Below are 18,428 nucleotides of genomic sequence, written 5' to 3' on the forward strand. Positions count from 1 at the left end.
TGTAAACCTGATTAAAAATTTAAATCATTAATTTTCTTCTCGTCTTAGTCCCTTTATTAATTCGGAGTTGCCGCAGCGGAGTGAACCGCCAACTTATCCATCACGTTTTACGCAGCAGATGCCCTTCCAGCTGCAACCCATTAATGGGAAATGATTGAAATCTATGGGGAAAAAATCCCTATGATAGTCATTATCCTTAAAATTTGTCTAAAAACCCAGTGCTGTTGGTGAACTGTGGAGATTGAGGAAGAGCTGATCAAGATCACAGGGTTAGCAGTGATAGACTAGTGATGTGCCTGTAGATTTGTTGCAGACATTTTTTTTTTTAGTTATTGACTGATGTAAACTTAAATAATTGCTATTTTCTTTTACGTGCTACAATTGTTGCTGTTCTCTAACTTTGATTACAAAATTGCTAGTGACTTTTTTTATAAGGAGAAAAAAAAGTTACATCAAGAAATACCTTCAAACGCTAAATGGTGAATATTGTCTCTAATGAATAAATAAATAATCTGCTTTAACGTTGCACTTCTGTCTCAACTTAAATTAAGTGACATTGTTTTATGATGCAATTTGAGCTCTCCAGGGAACCTTTTTTGTTTTTTAAACGGCCAAATTATAAAATGTATTTAATAAAACAATAAAAATAATATTTAAACTGAGTTTGTGAACTGGGTGTTAAAAATAATGACCTAAAATATTTTCCAATCCACATTTTAGAAAAATTTATAAAATCAATTTTCCATCCACAGCATAACTTTGGTATTATTTAAGAAGTTACTTTTTACATTAGAATGGGGGGCACACTTCCATAACATCTAAAACATTGAAAACAATTACATTACAACCCCAACGTCCTTGCATTAAATATAACATTTTCACTATTCTTAATTTTTTTTCTCATATTCTGCTTTAAATATTAAAAATCGTATCATCGATTGTAACTTACACAAGACATGCTAGAAATCGTTGGACTTTTGCACAAATCATCGTGGTCAGACCAACCCCCCCAGAAAAAACGTCTACAGTTCTTGTCCTTTTGCTGTCAGTAAGAAGCTGCGTGTATTTTCTAAAACTGGATAATCCTGTTTATTTATTTATTTAATTTATTGAAGAATGTTTTTTATCGCGTTTGCCTGAAAGCCGTCGACAATGATGCCTCAAGAATAACGTTAAGATTATTTTGCTCATGAATTTTGTTTGGATCATGACTGTGGAACTTTAAGTTCGTTAAGAAAATGAACCTCTGCTTATGGTTGAACCTCATAACATTTTCCGGTCTGCTTTTGTCGTTGGGTAAGTGTTTTTCTGTTGTTATTTTGGTATTATTGGTTGAATAGACTTGAAGCGCACTATTTAAAGGAAATTGCGAAAGCTTTCGTTGTGTATACGTGTACACAAGGTCTGGAACACTGGTTATGTCTAAAAAACTGGGTGAGTTCCCTACCTAGACAACGCTCGTAGGAGGCATTTCGCCGCATCATCAGATAACCAGAAAAGGCGACTCGTCGTTTTAAAATGTTTCAGGGATGAATATAAAGAGAACAACAAACAAACGGCTATTCAGGGACTGCAGTTGCCGTGAAATCTTAAGTTTTAAAGGTCATTCAAGTTTTAGGCGTGCTGCAGATTTTGTTAGGCAAAAAACACGGTAAAGGCAGGAATACCTCACTAAAATCACTTTCAGCAAGTAAGTATTGATGTAGGCTACCTTTTTAATATTGACAACATTTTGTAAAGTTTTTGAAAGAGGGCTTGACATTTCCTGATTTATGTTCACCAAACGTTGTGTCAAAGGATTTCTATAGTAACGTTAAGCCAGTTAGCAGGTTTCATATGGGCACATTTTTTTTTATTATTTCTCATATTTTTAAATATTTATTTTAAATGTCCAGTGGCCCCTTTAACACATTCTGTTGATTATAGTTAAAGTGCAGCTATACACGCCTTAGAGTTCAATTAATTAGAGTATAAGTAGGATTGTGGTTAGGTTTAGTGTAAACTGGCATGTAGCAACTTGTAAAGATTCTCATAGACAGATTTTGGTTGAGCAGTGTCAGCAGATACTAAGCAAACAGTCTGCTAATAATGCAATGAGAAATAGTTTGCATCTAGATGCATTGTAACCTCTAGTCAACAAAATGTGCAAAAGCGACTAAAATAAAGTGATACAGATGTAATTATTGTGTGCTACACAATTTAGATCTGGATGGACAGCTCCTTATGTTTTGAGTCAGTCTTCATCTCTATAGCTGAATCATTTTTTCGCAAATTGTACACCACATGAATCTCTTAAATCACTGTATCTTAAGTTTGAAAATACAGATTGCAATATTCCAGATGTTGTAGACCAGATGTGTAAACTATTTCAGCAAAATCTTACACAATAACTATAAAATACTCTAGAGGCGTTTATCATCACTTCTGTAATAAATGAGCAAATGCTTTTCTGCTAAACTTCTTGTTGATTGCTACTCAGACTCAATGGGGCTTTTCACACTTGAAAATGTTAACCTTGACTTATTCAGAATTGCAAATGTTTTTTTTTATAAAATTAAACATCTAGACATTTACTGTTTTGTATTTATGGTCTTAAAATAAAATAATTTGTCCAACGTTTATAAAATAGATTGCTCTGAACTGGTACTTGATTTTGATTGGTTGAGCTGCATTAGAAGCTGTTGTAAAATACTCTATAAACACATCTTTTGTTGTGTTTCATTTTAAAGGCTGCATCTTCTGAAGCATGCATTTGAAGGGCTCTGCGCCATCTGTGGTGCAAAGCTGTCTCATTTTTAAAAAAAATTCAAAGCCTTCTTCAAATGCAGCCTCAAAATGCATCCTTTTGTTTCTCAGGTAATGAAGAACACAAGCTTTGCATCCATTGCGGCCTTAAACGTTCCAAGATTCATTGCACGCTGATAACGGCAGGACTTCAGATTTAAAACTGCAGATTAAATGTATGAATTAGGTTTATTTTACTTGGATATCTAAACACGCATTTTAAAAAACAAAGAGTATGAAATGTTACTAAAAAAGTGTTTTTATATACTGTTTAAAATTTTATTGTAATTTATTTTTTAAACGAATTAACAACTAAAAAAAATTTATAAATCGACTGTAATTGTTTTTAAACTGAATCTTTACCTCGCTTGACTGCTTAATGGTTGGAACAAATTTGCGTGGATTTTATAATGACGTGAAGATGTAATTTCTTAGACCCTCACCATACAAAATATGATCAAACCATGCTGTGTATAATTTATACTTCTAGGTATTTATTGATGGCCCCCAATTTCCTGAGGCCCTAAGCAGCTGCTTTCTTCACTTATTGATCAAATCTGCCCCTGCATGTATGCATCTAAGAAATCATATTTCCAACTTCTGTAAACCTTGTTTTGCCTTCAGATGATTAAATTAAGTTTTAAAATCACTTTGAAAAAAGTAATTCAAGATTGTATTACCGCTTATTATTAACTGCAGCTGTCATAGTTGCTAGGTGATGAGATCTGTCCTCTGTACTCTCTATTTCAACATGCTTGGATAAGCTTGTGTGGACTTCAAAGGACTCACCTTTGAGGTCTAGCCTCTGAAATGAGACTCAGCTTTTGTTTCTTTGGTCCTGGCGACAGTTTTTTTTTTACTTGGTTTTATTTTTTTAAACCTTACTATACATATGTAATAAACATATTATAAAAGCAATAAGCCCCATGCAGTCATGATTAATGGTGAATTTATAACATTTATTTATTTTTTTTATGTATGTTGTTGTGCTTAACAGCACCCTATTGCTGTTATAAATATACTGTAAACCATGGCTTATTGCTTTCATTTTTTGCTTTTTGTTTTATAACCAATTCATATGAAATTTTTTTTTTTTTTATCTGCCCATATATTGGTTATCAGTTTTTAAATGTTCTGTTGGTATTTGCCATTTTACATGTGGTGTAAAACAACAGATTACAAATACTCAAGTTACTGTAATTGAGTAGTTTCTCATAGAAATTGTGGTTTTAATAGTGGTTCTACAAATACTTTTACTTTCCCTTGAGTACATTTCAGTGTTACATTGGTACTTTTACGTCACTACTTTCCTTTAAACAGTGTTCATTCCTTGATTTTTTTCTTGTCTGTGAGGATTGGCTAAGTAGAAAAATCAGTTCTGCGATTTCTGTCCAATCAAATTGCCCATAGAAAGTAAATCGCATCATACTGAACTACCTAGACATGTGCGCTTTATAAATGCAGCAAAACATTTGGAAGCATTAAAAGTGTCCAAGAAGATGTCCAAAATCTTGCACTAAATGCCCTACCAAATGTTACAATTACACACACACATGCAAAAATTGCATGTAAACATATCACCTTTACACAGCGTAAAACTCCCTACTTTCTACTCTTGAGTACTTTTAAATGGGCTACTTTTTACTCATACTTTGTGTAATATTTAAGACATATTTTTACTCCACTTGCACTAAATTTTGGGGCAAGCAATGGTACTTTTACCTGAGTATGATTTTTCTTTCCTCCACTGCCTTTTACATATTGGTGCATTCCGATATAAAATGCATTATCATGACTGTCCAAAGCATGTAAATATGAATTATATTATATTTTATTTTTTATAATTAAAATATTAAATGCTCTGCAGCTGGGTTTCATGTCCCTGGGTAAAAAAACAAACAACAACATAAAAAAAATGCTAAAGCTAACCTGGGGTTTAATATAGTGTGAAAAAAGACATATGAACGTTCCAATGAACACACAAAAAAGATTATTGCTGCTTGTAATTTCGTTGGACAATTTATGTTCTATGTCTAACCCACTTAAATAAAAAAAATAATAAGATTAACCTAATTGCTTTGTGTTGGTGTAACCAGGTTAGTGAACGTGTAGTTCTTAGCATGCCCTGTGGGAGATTGCATTAAGAGGAGGATAAGTTGAAAATAAAAGCAACCTTTAGTCTTTTAAGTTAAGAAAAAGAATTGTTAGTCTTGTTTTGAAGAGTTAAAGGTTTTGAGGTTACCACCTTGAAGAAGAGTAGCACTAATCATGCTTTGGCAGCTTCTTTAACAACAATATTGTTTGTTGCTTGACTGAGAAAGCCACAACTGTAAAATAGGTGAAATAACACAATTCAACTTAATTAAGATGAGTTGAAATAAGTAATTGCAGGACTCTGGGTTAACATCCTAATTTGCATATCTGCGGTTTGAGTGTCATGAATGCAGCATATGACCAGTTTACGTAATGGTTTTGCATGTTTTCAAATTACACAGTTGAAGTCAGAAATAATAGACCCCCTTTGAATTTTTGATTTTTTTTTTTCAATTATTTTCCAAATGATGGTAAACAGTGCAAGGACATTTTCATAGTTCGGCTAGAATAAAAGCAGTTTTTAATAAAAATAAATAAAATAAAATAAATTAAGGTCAAAATTATTAGACCTTTTAAGCTATATATTTTTCGATAGTCTTCAGAACACTTGCCTAATTACCCTATCCGGTCAAGTAAACCTAATTAACCTAGTTAAGCCTTTAAACGTCACGTTAAGCTGTATAGAAGTGTCTTGAAAATATCTAGTGAAATATTATTTACTGTCATCATGACAAAGATAAAATAAATCAGTTATTAGAAATGAGTAATTAAAACTATTATGTTTAGAAATGTGTTGAAAAAAAATCTGCTCTCCGTTAAATAAAATATAGTATAAAAATAATAAAACAGGGGTGCTAATAATTCTGACTTCAACTGCATATCTTTTTTAATGAATCACTTTTTCAAACTCAAAAAATGATGTTTTCTGTTTGCTCAAACTACTTATTTGAAACACGCTGAGACAAGACAATTCTAGATGTTTTTGTGGACAACTTAATTGTTTTATGTTTAATCCGCTTCAATTTGTAAAAACCAATAAGTTAGTTTAATTCTATCATGTCATCTTGACACAAATCAATTGCAAGGAACCCAGCATTTTTGACAGTGTATTAATAATGAAACTTCACTAGCATGAAGCATTTTTGTTATTGTTCAAAGTATGTGAATGTAAAGCAAATTAAGGGGTGTCTATCCTGAATCCTAAAAATAATATTAAGAACAATGACAAAGTGGGTCAAGCATAATGTGAAAACCCATATACTAAATGTCCCCTATACAGACACAAGAGCTCATCAAGCGGAAGAAGAGCCACTGACTGCCTCAAACATGTCCCACTATTCAACACACCTCTCCAAAGCTAAATCCATCACCCCGACTGAAGCATCTGTGAACACGCTGCACATCTCAACACCCAGCAAACACCTGATCTCTGCATCTACAGGTACACAGCCTGATCTTTTGCATTGAGCTTCTTTTTTTAAAACATTATTTTAAGCAGAATAGGTTTGATTTTGATTTTCAGCTTTATCTTTTGAAACCCTTTTCTTTGGATGGATAAAACAGGCGTTCCTCCAGGTCACCTAACAGCAGGTGGTGGATTTGATGCGGGTAGTTTCCTCGGTGGTATGATTCTGGCCTTTATCATCATACTGGCCGTCGCTGTAGGGTACAGGCTGTTCTGCTCAAAACGGGCGATTCGCTACAGGGTCATGTGAGTATCTACAAGTGCTTTATGCAACTACGATGAACATAGTAGCTTATTTCAAACATATATATAAACATAGCTTATTTCAAACATATACAGTTGAAATTATTAGCCCCCTTTTGATTTTTTATTCTCTTTTAAATATTTATCAAATTATGTTTAACAGAGCAAAGAAACTTTCACGGTATGTCTTTTAATATTTTTTTCTTCTGGAGAAAGTCTTATTTGTTTTATTTCAGTTAGAATAAAATCAGTTTTTAATTTTTTAAAAAACATTTTAAGGTCAAAAATATTATATATATATATATATATATATATATATATATATATATATATATATATATATATATATATATATATATATATATATATATATATATGAGCAATATCACACGAGTAGCAGTGCGATATGGCTGTATATAGGCACTGGTGGGAGGTGTGTGTTGGCTTAGTTAACTTAGTGCCCCCACCCGTGCCGATATACAGCCATATCGCACTGCTACTCGTGTGATATTGCGTTTATACAACAGTTTGACGGCATAATTGTGTATATAAAAACAAAATCAAACATGGAGAGTCTCAAAAACCCTTTTGTATGAGGAACTACTTCCGTATTCAAATCATAAGCTGACAGTTAAACAGTTAAGTGTGCATCTTTTAAACTTTAGATCTGTAGTTTCTGCTTTTTGCTGGCTGTATGTGGGCGGAGTAATACACAAAGGGTAAAAAGGCTGTAGGAGTTCTGATATTGCAGAATATCGCACGGCTATCATCAGCCAATCAGATTTGAGAACCAGACAGAACTTTTTTTTTGATCGTCTACAGAACAAACCATCGTTATACAATAACTTGCCTAATTACCCTAACCTACCTAGTTAACCTAATTAACCTAGTTAGGCCTTTAAATTACCCTTTAAGCTATATAGAAGTGTCTTGAAAAATATTTAGTAAAATATTATTTACTGTCATCATGGCAAAGATAAAATAAATCAGTTATTAGAAATGTGTTATCAAAATGTTATGTTTAGAAATGAGTTGAGAAAATCTCTCCTTTAAACAGAAATTGGGGAAAAATAAACGGGGGCTAATAATTCTGACCTCAACTATACATGCATCCAAGGCATCATAGTGAGGTGAAAGACAAAAAAAAAAAAAAAAAAAACAATCAACAGGGCTTGGCATTAACACCCACCAAATGCAGGTGGATTTCAGCTGTGGTGAAACAGCCACCCCAACTAGCCACTTTGGCTGGTTGAAAATATATTTTTTAAATTGTCAGTGCAGTTAATTGGTGATCTGGGACATTTAGCCTGGACAAAATACTGTGCATTTTAAATACATGACAATCATTTTTTAAATGTCAATTTTTTTTTATTGAGAACATTTTTGTTGAATTAAAAAGTGTGTGTAATTTGGCTAGCTTTGACACATTATTTAAATTTTGTGGCAAGAAAATAAATAGTTTGGTGTCACCAGAGAAAAATTGGTAAATTCTTAGCATTAAGCCCTGAAAATTCCTTTCATTAATGAAATATGACACAATGAAAGCACAACCCATTTGCTCATGCATATTTAGCAAGGTCATACACACCACAGAAAAAAAGTGAAATGAATGAGGAGGCATGTGGAGATAACACAAAAATCTAAATTAAGTAATTTTAGCATGCCAAAGTCAATTATCTGCATATAAAATATGTGCTCCCAACAACAAAATTGTGACTAATGAAAATGCAGAGTGATTAGTAACAAACTACTAGCCACAGGGGCTCATGAGCGACAAAGTTAATGTCAAGCCCTGATAATCAAACATTACAAAAAAAACGTAATGTTAAACATCTAAATGTAATTTCAAAATAAAAGGGTGTATGGTGTTAATAATGGTATATGATAATAGTGTTAATCCTACATTTAGGGCTCTTAAAGTATTTCAGAAAGCATTTAGTGATAAAACTAGCTCCTAAATAAGTGAAACATTAGTGAATAGGACTCTAAATCACCAAGACCAAACAACATACGATCTAAAAGTGGCTGTTTGGCTTTCTGCTGTGGAAAAATACATTTTAAAAAATTGGCCACGATCAGAAATATGTTTTCAAAAATATTTCAAAATTTAGCAAAAATAAAAGGCACTCGAAATATGTGGAATAAATATCCAAAAGACTTAATTGACATAGCCTTAATAGTCATCTCAATAAGGGCTTTTTAATATATTGTTTTCACATTTTTCGAGTGCCTTGGACTGATTTTTGCTGTTTATTCTGATAAACCCTTACCCAAAGAGCACCAACACATTATTTAAGCTACCCCTACCCCTTCTGTTTGATTTTGGATCTTTATATTTCAAACTTTATTAAAAAAAGACCTACAAATATTTTCTCTAAAGTTATTTTTATGCAAATATATGTTCTATAAATAACATTTTTGACATATGTTTTCCAAAATATATATTTAAAAAATGATTTAAAAGCCTAAAATATCTATTTGCTTTATTTCATTTTTTATTGCTTTGTTTTCTAAGAAAGACAGTCATTTGTATAATTGGGAAAAAGCTATATATAATGTGTGAGGAACACTTTTTAGGAATGCAATTATTTACTTATAGACCATTTTGATGGATTTAAACCAAAAAAAAAACGGTCCCAAGGTGTTTCCTGTTTCACATTTTGAATTTCTATAGCTTCCGAGAATCCAGAAAGAGCCACTTGTTGAAAAATATTGTTACATGATAGCTATTTTAACATTAATTTATGATTGGATTGTCTCTTGTTACAGTTATGAAATAGTTTGATAACAACCAGAACATGTTCATGGGCCAGTGACATCATATTTACATGGTCTATAGCCTGTATTTTAAAAAAGTAAATTTGAATGTGGCATTATTATTATTATTATTATTATTATTATTATTATTATTATTATTATTATTACTTTTAGTTGAATATGACATCATAATATTGGGTTCTACAAAGTTTCTATGAATTGATCTCTGACATCAGCCAATAATTGTGTGCAACCTTTACTCTCAACTTCACTGAAATTGATTAAAGTAATATTCAGCTGCTTTGTGAATAGCTTTAAGGTGAAATCGCTTAACTAAAAACCTGACCGCTATTTACATAAACTATAGGAGATCAAATGTGTTGTGAAACTGTCAAAACATTTTTGATATGTTTTTTTTAAATAATGATATTTATTTTAAAACCACACACTTTCTACTTACCAATTACACATTAAGCAACCCATGTTTTAAACATATTCAAATGTAATAAAACAACCCATCTAATTTCTATTCCATGTCACGCAGCGAGGAACATGATGCCATCATTTAAAAATGGAGCCATCCAAGAAACCTTCATGATCTGAGGAGTTGGTTTTCATCATAATTCATATGCATATGAGGGGTGTGTTCCTGGTGTCTTCACACTGGTTTGACTTGATTCATTTGAACCAATTGAGGGGGTGATTGCTTTGTTAGCGCCACTCATTTAAATGTGTGAACTTCGCAATTCAAACTGTGCACACTAATGAAATGTAGGTTTCGGTCCTTTTCCAAATAAACTGTAATGCTGTTCAACAGACAATAAGAACGCAGCAAGGACCAAAGACATCTTGGTGAAACAAAAACAGGAAATGATGTCATAAGATGTGACTATAAAAAGACAGAATGCTCAAAAATGTTATTTTTTGCTGCAATTCTTGACTTGTGTGTGTAGCAGAGGATTTCTCCTGACTCCTTTATTATTATCATTATCATTTTTAAGCTTTTCAACACATATAATTAATATCTCAGGTCCACATATAGAAGTGAGTTTCACCCAGTACACAGTACTGCTTTGGATGCTTGGTATGAAAATATACATCACAAAACTTTTTTTGAGGGGACCGACTGTGAAGAGAACACAATGTATATATATTTTTTTGTGTTTTGGTTTGGTTATTAAAGCTATTTTGTCAGTTTCTAGGTAAAAGCTAATGTACTTAAAGGGATTTATTATTTTTTTTCTCTGTTTAGTACAGATTTATACTCTATGGGCTCTATTTTGACGATCCAGGTGCAAAGTCCAAAGCTCAGGGCGCAAAAGCATTCAGGACATGTCAGAATCCACTTTCGCTATTTTAAGCACAGAAACATCGGCGTTGCGCTGTGGCGCATGGTCTAACAGGGTTGAGCTTATTCTTTTAATAAGTTATGGGTGTGTTTCGAGAATAAACCAATCAGAGTCTCATATCCCATTCTCTTTTAGAGTCAGTTGTGTCGCGCCATAGCGCATTTGCTATTTACATGTCGGACTTTGTAAGTGGAAAAACTGAATGCTTCACTATAGAGTAAACAGTTAAACAGAGCATCTACAGCGTGAGAATGAGAGATGAGCTTCCTCATTATTTACTTTCACTTTCACTCTCGTGGATAGGGAAACGTGTTGTATGCACAGACATCCATAAGCAAGTACATAGTTAATTTTGTTTATTAAGCGCAAATATTTGTTTCAAAACTATTTCTAAATTCAGTTCTAATTTCCAGCTAACTAATAAATGAACAATAATAATAAAGTGTGGACAAAAAAAACAGTTATTTCCAAATACACATGCTGTGCCCCATATGGTCTAAAACCTGACAGGTGGGCAAATCTAAGCTTGTTTTTAATAAAACAAATATAAACATGCATATAATAAATAATACTGCTAATAATTACAACATTTTACAAAAGCAAATTGTCATGAATAAACTAAAAAAGCCCTCAGAGATGAAGAAGGCCTGGAGGTGGTGGTTTTTATATTTTTGTGGGCTAGAAAGTATTAATTTTTGCAACGTTTTAATCCTTTAATTAATTTTCATATGTAAAGATATTTGCGTATTGCTGTACATCCTGCGTGTATTAAGCAATGTGTGAGCGAGGCGCGTGACTAACGTGCTCAGCGCTGCATTTTAGACTTCCTCTAAGCTAGTCTATTGAACAGACTATTTCAGTTCCTCAAAATAGCAACACGTCAGCAATGCGCCTTAACTCGCCTCATGTTTTAGACCAGAACGCCTATGGGCGCATTTATGAGCGCAACTGCATTTGCTATTTAAACAACAGCGTGGTGCAAAATGTCAAAATGACACCTGCGTTGAGCTGAAACTAGCAAACAACAATTGCTTCGTGCCTTGCGCCACATTGCGCCGGGTGTATGACAGGGCCCCATATTTTAAGGATTGACTCAAAATGTATACTGTGTAAAACATGCACACTTAAACGTCTTTTAACCTTTGTGTAGTGTTTAAATTGACTATCCAGTTGTTATGTTTGTGGCTCTTTTTGACTTCCATGTTCCAATGACATTTTTTGATCGCAAAGCCATGACACCAAATAATCATGCAATTCTTGACTGTTGGTGTTTTCCATGTTGGGATGAGATCAAACTTTTCATTATCACTGTTGATCATGAGTTGGCAGCATTGACTATTAAGATAGGCCTGTGCAAAAATGTTCAGTTTTTTTATATGGAGTACAACAGCAGATGTGTCCGTGCTTAAATACACTATGTTTGCTAAGTTCTGAGAGTTGAGTTGCTTTATTCCCCCCCAAAAATATAGAAGTGCCCAATGGTCTCTCTCGGTCACACACACTATACTTCATATAACCATATAATTTTTATCCAAAAACTAACCTTTATTTTTGTGCTGCAACTGATAATCAAGAGTAAAAATTGTAAATTTACCTCCTCCTAACAAGAAAAACCAGCAAGTTTGAAAAAAAAAAAAAGCATGATTATAGGGTGTCAGAGATTTGCAATCAAAACTGTCATTATAATGGAAGTCAATGGAGCAAAAAGAGCTACAAACATAACAAAAGGCTAGTAAATTTGCCCAGAGTGCATTGTTGAAGGTGACATGGTGGTGCAGTGGGTAGCACTGTTGCCTCACACCAAGAAGGTCGCTGGTTCAAGCCTCGACTGGGTCATTTGACATTTCTGTGTGGAGTTTGCATATTATCCCTATGGGTTTCCTTTGGGTGCTCCAGTTTCCCCCACAATCCAAAGACGTAGTATAGGTGAATAGGGTAAGCTACATTGTCTGTAGTGTATGCGTGTGAATGAGAGTGAATGGGTGTTTCCCAGTGATGGGTTGCAGCTGGAAGGGTTACACAAGTGCTGGATAAGTTGGCGGTTCAATCCACTGTGGTGATCTCAGATTAATAAAGGGACTAAGCTGAAAAGAAAATGAATGAATAAATGTATTGTTGGTTTTTCTTGTAAATATCAAAGTATTTTTTCCTCCTAATAAGATTAGTCACCAAAGATTGTTCCATTTGCTGAAACACAGAAAGTTGTGGACAAATTAAGACTCGATATCACCTCAGAGTCGATGAAAACAACAGCACAGGCCCAGATTGGCTAATCGGGAGGACCGGGAGAATTCCCGGTGGGCCGGTCTGTTTTTTGGCCGCGAGAGCCGGTGTTCCTAGCTACAGAATCTGTTGCTCTCAGCAGTCACACTTTTTAAAAATGATTTATTTATTTACTTGACCACAGCCTTCTTATTCATTATTTTACCGCAGCTCTGCTCTTTTTATCTATTTTCTCATAGCCTCGTGAGCAAGATGCAGCCTGCAGGTTAATGATGATATAACTAGATAAGTCACTATTCAATGTATAGTTGTTGTGGTACAGTGGTAAGCACGTTAGGTTATGATGCCACCAACCCGGGTTCGGACCTCATCTGAATGACAATTTTTTTTTTCATTTTTATTGTTAAGACATATAATACTGTAAGGGTTGTTGAACATTTGAAGTTCTAAAACAGCTGTTTTCTCAAAAAAAAAGACGTGATAGTGTAATTAGAAACTGAATTGGAAATGACCTTATTTTATTATAGTCAGTGGTGAACTGAGGTGGGCCGGTCTAAGGCTTGAAACTCCAGGGCTGAAAAAGAGTCCCACTCCGGCCCTGCAACAGCACATAAGGGTTAAAGAAATATGGGGACAAATACTATTTTGATTATCTATTGATTAGTTCATTAGGTGTTGTAATGGTCCAATGAAGTATTTTTTTGCATAACAAACCTTATACAGACGTTCCTCACACACAAATGACTATAACTCTATAATACTGCTCGTTTATGAACAACCATCAGACAGTAAATACCAAAGTATATACTTTATTCCAGGCCAATTTTAAAGTAATATGTCAAGAGATATAATGTAACAGAACTTAAGGTTCTAAAGTACATGCACATACATTGATTAAAAAAGCAACAACGAGATCATAATAAATGGATATAAATTCATTCTGGGTGCGTTTAAAGGAATCTAAATACCAATCCATTAACTTGTGTGATTAGTACTACCACTACAACAAAACAAAACGAAGAGAAAGAAAACAAAAAGTAAACAGTAACTATATAATCTGAACGGTTGCAAACTAAGCAAGCAAATAATCAAGTTTAAGTGACATACACAGTTTAGTCAATGTTCTAGAAACGTGCAATACCCTCACAATTCAGAAAACCTTTTGTTGCATTGCTCTCTTTCTCTCCAACACTGTTTTAGCCCACTAGAGTCTGCCATCAATACTATGTTTGCAAAAATAGAAACTTCTCTTAGCTTGTCTTTTTTTTTCCATTACTCCGGCCTAGCTTGTAGGTATCGATCATAATATTTGACAATACAATTGTTGCCTACTGAGGCAATAAAACTTCACCTTTTAAAATATATATTTATATAAAACATTTAGTGTACGGGCCAGTTCTGAAGCTATAATCATGTAGTGTAAAGCTAACCATATTGTAAACAAGACTAAAAAAATTCATATTGTATTTCTGAACGGGAAAGACTGTAGTGTTCTACTAATGTAAACCTCTGACATCATAGAACCAGCAAAAGAAGACCTGTCAAATCTTGCTTCATTAAACCCTCCTCAAATCAGTTAGACCTTTTCTCATTAGCTTATGTCTTACGTGTACATCAAAGAAGGATAAATGATCCCGTCGTCCATTTCGAGAAAAGATTCATCACGAAGAAATCTTTGGAAGAAATCCTGACAGAAATGATAACTTGATGAAAGTCTACTCTATCGATACCAAAACAGATCCAAGCTAATCTACAGCACTAACCCTCAAAACATCCTCGGTCTACCCATTTTTAAACGTATCAGAATCTTTCACTTCCTGCCCGATATCGGTCTCGGCGCTAAACGCCATCAACGTAACTGGCACAGACTCTGCTGGAGCTCATATCAGAGACGTCTGTCTTTTGATCAAAGTGCCCTTGATAGTTTTGTTCCTTGCTTATACGATATTTTTGCTTAAACAAGCAAGCATCAACTAAGATACTAAAATCGTACAATAAGAATAAAAAATAGGTAACAAACTGTTACAACGTAGCAGAAATGCTAGTTTTTCTAGTCAGTGTTCTTATTCATATAGTGTAAGGCAGCTCTTAGAAGAAAAGAAAGCGGTTATGAGAGCAAAAACTTGTTCTTTGATCACAAATGAATGCCAAAACCCTCAAGAAACAAAATGAGGCTTAAATAAAATCTAACACACAAGGAGGCTAGGGTTGTTCAAAGAAGAAACAAAACAAAAATCAAACCCTAATTCCCAACATAATATTCTTTTATAAAACCTTTGAAAGAAATATACTTTGATTAATGAAGAAGAGTAAGTAAAAGAAAACGTCGAATTTGATCGATGATCTCGAGTGTAAAAACTGTTTTTTTTCTTTTGTTTTTTCATCTGAAGGCACTTGATTACACAGTATCTAGTGTGATATGCTGGCACAGCCAAGCAGCAGTATTTGTTTAACCAAAGCCACGCGTTAAAAAAAGATTTGAACCCACATACATATGACCTCCTCATCGCTTTTGTTCGTTTGGTATCTCAGGCTCATCGCTGCATCAAGTAAAACAGTCAATTGTAGCTTGAGTTGAGATCAGGGACTTTCATTTATTCAGGATTCGTCTGTCTTTGTCGTTCCCGCTTGTGAAACACTTGAACCCACTTGGCTCTGTCGGAGTTTTGCGAGGCAAAAAACAAAACACAAAATGCACATACTCGCACGCTGATGGGCCGACGTGCAGTACAGCCGTGAGAGAGATTCTGCTACTTGTGAATACTTGTCTGTTCATGGGCCAGCCTTGAGGATGCAGACATGAAAAGAAGAATAAAAAAAAAAGGACCAAAGGTTCGGCTTTTAAAACCAATTGGGCCAAATGTTGTGAATAAAACGAGAGAGAACCAAAAACAAAAAGGTGAAATGTCTTTTGTCGACTCAAAGCATCTACAGATCCTTCACAGATTGGATTGGGCAGCAGTTCGGTATGAAAGAGAAGGTGTAGTGCTGGGTTCGGGCTCTCTATAGCCAGGTTAGAAAGTTCTCCTTGTCGATCTTGGTAGCTGCCAGCACTGACTCCATGTCGTTGAGGATGTCGGAGCTTAGGGCTTCCTGCAGGCTGGGCATCAGCTCCTCGCCCTCCACCGCCATGCTCTCGCCCTCAAGGGTGCCTAGGTCCACGTCCGTGCCCGGGATGGCGTCTAGGTAGTCGGGGAATCGGCTGGGCTGTGTTGCCATTGAGCTGGGGCCGAGGGTGTCACCTGAGAAAGAGAGAGAGGGGTCAGAAATGAACGTTTCCTTTAGGGCTGCACTATACAGAGTTTGGGAAATGCCCGTGAGCCAAGACTGTGATTGTCCAAAGTGCAATGCCGCAATAAGTATTATTGTATATTTATACAATACTCAATTAAACACGATTAAAATGATTGAATACACTTGATTCTTGCTCTTGACAGTAATAAGGATTCTTATTAGATTATTGCTGTTTTTATTATTATAACTCAAAGCCTCTTCTATTTTGAGTCACCACTGCCTGAATCAAACAAACAGCTTCAATTATTATCACAAAAATCAGTCAAAGTAATTTTTTCATTGCATTAACATCTGTTTCATGCATTATTATTATGTATTTTATGACTGTTTTAAAAAAATGACATATTTTGTCTGTAACAAAAAGTCATGACAATGATCTGTAAAGCACTGATAGAAAAAAAATCTGGTTTAGGATACACCAATTGTATATTTAATATATGTAAATTCTGTTATTGTGAAATTTCAGCGAATTTCAGATTTTTAAAAACAATAATATGATGGAAATGCATGAAATCCTGTTTTTGGCATGCCCTGTAATATCTATTTTTTTAAGGTTAGCATCTTGAGCTAAAGCACAGAATGGCTTTTATGGTTTAAAACGATTAACAAGTTTAACTGCAATTAACAAGCAAATGTTGCCTATTACATTCAAGAATTATGCATTATTTTACATTATTATCAGATTCACTTTACTGCAAATATAGCATTCCTGTTTAAGGAAAATGCTTGAAATGTGCCCACAACTCATGAATGAGTCACATATAATAATAGCTGCGTCCCAAATGGCACACTATACACTCATGCACTATGTACTTATGCACTTACACACTCACCAGGATAGTATATGTATGTAGTGTCATCTCAAATGGAGCACTACTGTTTTTTTACTAAGCAGAAATTCAAACCGTTTCCCTGATGACGTTTGACGGTTGCCAAATCAGTGAAATAAACGACCGAATTATCAAATAATACCTGCCGTGAGTATAACCGCATTCACCATCGGGAGGCGCTATAATCACTCTCGTAGGAGAATTTTGCTTTCACAATCCACAATATATAAAGTTATTCAACATGTGCGCCCGATAGCTCCGCCCCTTCCGCTACTTGAGCAAACCTGCAGTCGTTGAGTGCGTGAAGTGTCCATCATTACACACTTCATTTTAGCGGCTGAATGAGTGCATCATCCGGGTAATTAAAGTGCATGTATTATTTTTAGAGTTTTCAGTGTGAACACACTACTTACACTATTTATACTACAAAAAGGCGTAGAATAGTGCATAAGTATGAGATTTGGGACGCAGCTTATGTTTTTGTGTTTAAAGAAACAACACTTCCTATTCTCTCTGCACAGACAAAACAAATGTTGGCCCATATAATGAGTTTTGTACAAAACTATAGTTATAAATGCTAACTCTGTGAAACAAATCTCATTGATCATATCTGCACTTTTTATTATTCATGATGAGAGAATTACCCAGCATGCATTCAGCAATATTTAAAGTAAATCTGATGAAACAAGCAACCCTAAACATAATGCAATGAATTGACAATTTCAACTGTGACATCACAATACATTTGGTTTAACAGCGTAGCATTTAGCATTTAATTTTAGGCCCAATTGATTTTCTATCAGAGAATATAAATTGTTATGCATTTTCATTATAAGTAGTCCAGTACTGTACCTGTCTCCATTTCATCCACACTGTTGAGGAAGTCGTCTGGAGTGCGAGGGACGCTGTAACTGCTCATGCTCAGGCCACTGTCTGTGCTCTCGTCTCTAGAGTGATATGTCCCGCTGCACAGAACAACACCATTAGTAACTTTGAGCGGTTAAATATCAGTTATGTGCACGGATCAAAGATGAGGCATCAAATTTAAAGAACAGTTCACCCAAAGTTAAAAGTTATGTGATCAATTACTCACCCTCATATCACTCTAATCCCTTGAGGCATTTGTTCATGTTATTCGGTAAACAAATGATAATACTTCTGAACAAACCAGAGAGCTCCCTCATCCTCCACAGACAGGTATAGCTCGATTAACATTTTTTCCCTCTATATCTTCTCATCAGGGCGCCAGGTTGTATGTTTACTACCAGCAATACATTGTAAAGCAGCAAAACACATAATCATTGTATTGCTGGAAGTAAGTGCGTCCTGACACGGAAAACAGACAAAAACTTGTTTTTACAGTTTTTTGGCAAATAAAAGTGTACTCAG

General features: G+C 34.5%; 2 protein-coding genes across 6 annotated transcripts in view; one reads left to right on the top strand and one right to left on the bottom strand.

Moving 5' to 3' along the window:
* Window positions 1-1,024: 1,024 nt before the first annotated feature.
* Window positions 1,025-12,800, top strand: tmem123 (transmembrane protein 123). 3 transcript variants are annotated; one of them, XM_087293348.1, is made up of 4 exons: window positions 1,025-1,296; window positions 6,158-6,319; window positions 6,442-6,589; window positions 9,888-12,800. In XM_087293348.1, the coding sequence occupies exons 1-4, from the start codon at window positions 1,239-1,241 to the stop codon at window positions 9,910-9,912; spliced, it is 393 nt and encodes a 130-aa protein (XP_087149474.1). In that variant the 5' UTR covers window positions 1,025-1,238; the 3' UTR covers window positions 9,913-12,800. The 3 variants fall into 3 exon arrangements, with proteins under 3 accessions (XP_087149474.1, XP_087149475.1, XP_087149476.1); XM_087293349.1 differs by lacking the exon at window positions 1,025-1,296 and adding an exon at window positions 1,363-1,434 and having other exon boundaries at window positions 9,888-10,948; XM_087293350.1 differs by lacking the exon at window positions 1,025-1,296 and adding an exon at window positions 1,459-1,690 and having other exon boundaries at window positions 9,888-10,919.
* Window positions 12,801-13,708: 908 nt separating this feature from the next.
* The window catches only part of yap1 (Yes1 associated transcriptional regulator), a 376,699-nt gene continuing 371,979 nt past the window's right edge, over window positions 13,709-18,428 (bottom strand). For all 3 annotated transcript variants that reach the window (XM_087292197.1, XM_087292196.1, NM_001139480.1), the window contains 2 exon segments: window positions 17,892-18,004; window positions 13,709-16,157 (listed from right to left, as the gene is read on the bottom strand). In XM_087292197.1, coding sequence (XP_087148323.1) covers window positions 15,919-16,157; window positions 17,892-18,004 — 352 coding nt within the window. In that variant the 3' untranslated portion in view covers window positions 13,709-15,918.

This window comes from Danio rerio, chromosome 18, assembly GCF_052040795.2.
Source record: "Danio rerio strain M-AB ecotype USA chromosome 18, GRCz13ab, whole genome shotgun sequence".
In the NCBI taxonomy this organism is placed as follows: domain Eukaryota; kingdom Metazoa; phylum Chordata; class Actinopteri; order Cypriniformes; family Danionidae; genus Danio; species Danio rerio.